Here is a 5,000-nt window from a genome sequence, read left to right on the forward strand (position 1 = left end):
TATGATTGCCGATATATCGTGCATCCCTAGAGTTAAATGATTGGCTGTTGGTAGTATAAGTCTACTGTAGATTATTGGTTGTGTAGGAGAGTCTGTTTCTGCTAAGTGTTGAGAGCCGGTGTGGAGGGGTCATTCTGGGACACACAGACACCTACTGCTGAGCAGTGATGTAGTAGGAAATAAAAAGGTGGATAAACAACTATGATCTCTCTCTCTCTCTCTCTCTCTCTCTCTCTCTCTCTCTCTCTCTCTCTCTCTCTCTCTCTCTCTCTCTCTCTCTCAGAGGGAGGTGGGCTGGCGCCCGGAGGCCAAGCGTCTGTTGCTGCTAATGACCGACCAGCCGTCCCACCTGGCGCTGGACAGCCGGCTGGCGGGCATCGTCACCCCACACGACGGCCTGTGTCACATGGACAACAACATCTACACCGAGAGCACCAGGATGGTGAGAGGAGCTGACATTTATCCATACTGGGAACTAAACGTCTGGCTCTCAGGAAGAATAAGAGACAAACAGGGACACAGTCTGACAGGTCAACCAAAGTAAATAGTGATGAGAGAGAGGTCAAATGGACCTTATCAGGGATGCACAGATGTGAACATTTTAGCCAATACCAATATTAACGTTGCTGTTATGGCCGATAAACGATATTTAATGGTGTCGATATGATCTGTATGAAAACAAGTTTCAACACATCAACACTGAATTTGAAAAAGCAATGTCTTTCTTTTTCTTATTTCCAAAACATTTGGAAAAGCCCATAAATCATAGATTTACCCCATTGTTTCCTCTCAATATGAACATTTTTGCTGATAACGATAACTGATGTAACATTGCTGTTATTTTGTTCATCGGACTGATACCGATATATTAAAAAAATATCGGCCGATACAAATATAATTATTACCAATATATTGTGCAACCCTAGAGATTATATTGATGTTTACCTCATGATGTTCATTCATTGAAGGCCATAGTTTACCTCACATTTTTATTACCAAAACTGATCACAATGAATGGGCCTCTCATATACAGAAATGCATGCACACATTCCTCTTTGTTTCAGGACCACCCCAGTCTGGGCCAGTTGTCTGACAAGCTGCTGGAAAACCACATCCACTCCATCTTTGCTGTGGAGAAGCTGCAGTATCAGTGGTATGAGGTAATCTCTCTAAAGCAAGCACACACAAACACATACTGCACAAACACAACCTGTAGGTTGTGTTTGTGTATATATATATATATTGTGTGTATATATATATATATATATATACAGTATATATATATATATATAACCCTCATCTCCCTGTCCCTCTCTAGGAGCTGGTTGGTCTGCTGCCTGGCTCCTACCTGGGCAAACTGGGCCTCTTCCAGGCCCCAAACCTCATTGAGCTGGTGGTGGACGCATACAAGGTACTGAGCACCACACAGCCACACTCAGCACCACACAGCCACACTGAGCACCACGCAGTCACACTGAGCACCACACAGTCACACTGAGCACCACACAGCCAACAGGGCTCCGTGCCGGTTCCGGTTCCCGAACCCAAATTTGAATCGGCCGGCGCGTTCAGACCGAAGAAATTATTGGTTCGGAACCTGAAAAGTTGGTTCTCAGCGGAACCAAAAAATAGTTGGTTTTTCCTTGGGAACCGTGACATCATCAGTGGGCGTGTCTCATTCTAGGCTGTGAAAACAAGCAGGAAGGAGAAGAAGGCAATGACAACATGGAGAAAAATAATTTGCAGTGGTCTCCTGAGGAAACCAAATGTTTAGTGGCGATTTGGGCATCTACCGAATCTCAAGAAAAGCTAGAAAGCAGTACAAGAAAGAGCAAGTCGTATGCCGAACTTGCGGAAGAGACCAACCCAAGGCTGGGTTCACTCGAACGCCAGACCCAATAATTAATAAACTTAAAAAACTGAAGAAGGACTACCAAATAATGTCCTCCCACTTTGGTTCCGCTTAAACTGGTGTGAACACGGGCTGGTTCACCAGAAAGCACCAAGGTTCTGAGACTCCAGAACGGAGCCGGAGCCAGAACCAGAACCGTGTCTGTCTGAAAGCACTAACGAGCACCACACAGTCACACTGAGCACCACACAGTCACACTGAGCACCACACAGTCACACTGAGCACCACACAGTCACACTGAGCACCACACAGTCACACTGAGCACCACACAGTCACACTGAGCACCACACAGCCACACTGAGCACCACACAGCCACACTGAGCACCACACAGTCACACTGAGCACCACACAGTCACACACCCCGCTTCATTCGCCTTCTCTCCTCGCCCCAGACATGAAGTGATTTCCCTTATTTTGACATCCCCCTCATTGTCCCTCAGTGTATTATTCCTCCTTCAGACACTGGAGAACAGGATAGGGATGAAGGTGGGAGAGAACGTCACAAGCTGCATTCAATCATGATCCCACAAGTCTCAGTTCAAAAGTATTGAAGCATTAGTCCACTTAATCCGATCTGTTTAGCCGTGCTTAGTCAGGCAGGCTGACTAATAGCACATTCTTATGAGAACAGTGGTTCTTACCGTGGGGTCCAGGGACCACCAGGGGTCATCGAGGGGGGTCCCCAGCAAATTGATGAATTGTTCAACTTCAGCATTATTTAATTTACAAGAAGTTAATGTTGAATAATGACTGTTGTAGTTTGACTGTTATCTCTCTACCTACAATACAGAGAGTTGTGGAGTTCTGGACAAAACCATGTCTGACAATACAAAATATTCTCCTATTTGGGTTTGAGAAACGCAATCTCATCCAATGGGGGTCTGTGGCTTGAATGTGGACTAAATAAGGGTCCTTGATATGAAAAAGGTTGACAATCAACTGTATTATAGGTCCTATAATACAGTGATTATAGGACACATTGAACAAGGAGAATGTAGAAAGCATGTAAGCCAGGGGTGGCCACACCTTTTTGCCTTGCGAGCTACTTTTAAAATGACCAGCTCCACAGGATCTACCAACCCAACTGGTATTGATAATCGATACCAATACTTATCAATATTCTTATCGATACTACTTTCCATAATTTGGTGCAAAAATAAATGACGTTATTTTGTTATTACTTTTTTTGCAGAAATAAGTTAAATTCCTGAGAAGGCCTATTTCATTAATGAATCAATGGTCTCTTACATTGTAAGCTATACAGTATTCTGCTCATATCTATCCAGGCAGAGTGTAGCAGAAGAATCCAAACACTCACATACTTCATGTATGAACCAAACACTCACATACTTCATGTATGTGTCCAGGCAGAGTGTAGCAGAAGAATCCAAACACTCACATACTTCATGTATGAACCAAACACTCACATACTTCATGTATGAACCAAACACTCACATACTTCATGTATGAACCAAACACTCACATACTTCATGTATGAACCAAACACTCACATACTTCATGTATGAACCAAACACTCACATACTTCATGTATGAACCAAACACTCACATACTTCATGTATGAACCAAACACTCACATACTTCATGTATGAACCAAACACTCACATACTTCATGTATGAACCAAACACTCACATACTTCATGTATGAACCAAACACTCACATACTTCATGTATGAACCAAACACTCACATACTTCATGTATGAACTTTCTCTGTTATTTCTTTGGGGGAGCAGATGATGAGAGACGCTTTGGGGCATTGAACGCTTAATGAAACAGAAAGACACAGATGAGAACAGGAGGTTAGGGAGGGGTGTGTGTGTGTGTGTGTGTGTGTGTGTGTGTGTGTGTGTGTGTGTGTGTGTGTGTGTGTGTGTGTGTGTGTGTGTGTGTGTGTGTGTGTGTGTGTGTGTGTGTGTGTGACTAGGGGTTTGTTGGGTTGGCCGTGGTCTCGGCAATAATCTTGCCTCAGGCACAGGCCTCCATTGTTTGCTTCGAGAATCTGCCGAATCCACAGATCCGGGTGCATAGACACGCATACGCACACGCACACACGCACACGCACACACACACACACACACACGCACACACACACACACGCACACACACACACACACACACACACACACACACACACACACACACACACACACACACACACACACACACCACACACACACAGGCAGTGGAGCCAGAACAGAAGCTGGCATTATAATAGCTATCAGATCACCACGGAAACCATGTGTCCTAATTGCAGATGAATACAGCGATGCTATTTTTGGCCCCACCTCCTTTTTCTCATGAGCCCCTGTGTCAGGGCCACAATGAGGGCTTTCTGGAGACATGTGACAACTTTAATTCATCTCCGTTCTCTCTGTCTCGCTCTATATGCATTTCTCCTTTCTCTCCTTTCTCTTTCTGCTTTTCACCCTCGCAGATTTTATAAGCTGTAAAAAAAAAACAGACCTGTACTGTCTTTTATCATTAACGCTCTCTCAGTACCCTGCCTAACCTGAATGAAGTGTGTAAATTGTTGGCTTTGATATATCTCTTGACTTGAGGTACTTAAACTGTGTTGGTTTTGTAATTTCTCTCCTCTCTGGCGCCCTCCAGAGGCTGTTGTCAGAAGTGGCGGTGTCCGTGTCGGTGGAGGACAGGGCAGTCAGCAGGTACTGGGTGTCTGTGTCCCCTCTCTGTCCCCACGGCTCCACAGCCAACAACCAGAGCTGCTCTGGGGTGCAGCCCGACCAGACGGTAAACACACGCGCGCACACACGCGCACACACACACACACACACGCACACACACACGCACACACACACACACACACAATCACACAGGCAAACACACACACACACACATCCCGAGCTTTACGTGACAGAAAAGATTTAGAGAATAATTCGAGCTCAGCAGATTATATAATGCGGTATTTAACAGGAAAACATTGTCATGTGATTCCATAACACACACACACACACACACACACACACACACACACCCCGGAAATATTTTTCTCACCCTTACATTTATATTTGGAAATACTGTCGACCACATATCAGTCATTCCTCTCAT

The 5,000-nt window shown here is 44.7% G+C and overlaps 1 protein-coding gene across 1 annotated transcript in view; it reads left to right on the top strand.

The window, feature by feature from the left end:
- The window catches only part of itgb8 (integrin, beta 8), a gene marked incomplete at both ends in the record, with an annotated part of 25,355 nt that overhangs the window by 14,739 nt on the left and 5,616 nt on the right, over positions 1 to 5,000 (top strand). Inside the window, 4 exons of the mRNA XM_083645626.1 lie at positions 284 to 442; positions 1,065 to 1,160; positions 1,319 to 1,411; positions 4,542 to 4,682. Of these exons, the coding sequence (XP_083501752.1) occupies positions 284 to 442; positions 1,065 to 1,160; positions 1,319 to 1,411; positions 4,542 to 4,682 (489 nt within the window). The remainder of the gene's footprint in view (positions 1 to 283; positions 443 to 1,064; positions 1,161 to 1,318; positions 1,412 to 4,541; positions 4,683 to 5,000) is intronic.

This window comes from Poromitra crassiceps (assembly GCF_964638095.1).
Source record: "Poromitra crassiceps genome assembly, chromosome: 11".
NCBI classification, from domain to species: Eukaryota; Metazoa; Chordata; class Actinopteri; order Beryciformes; family Melamphaidae; genus Poromitra; species Poromitra crassiceps.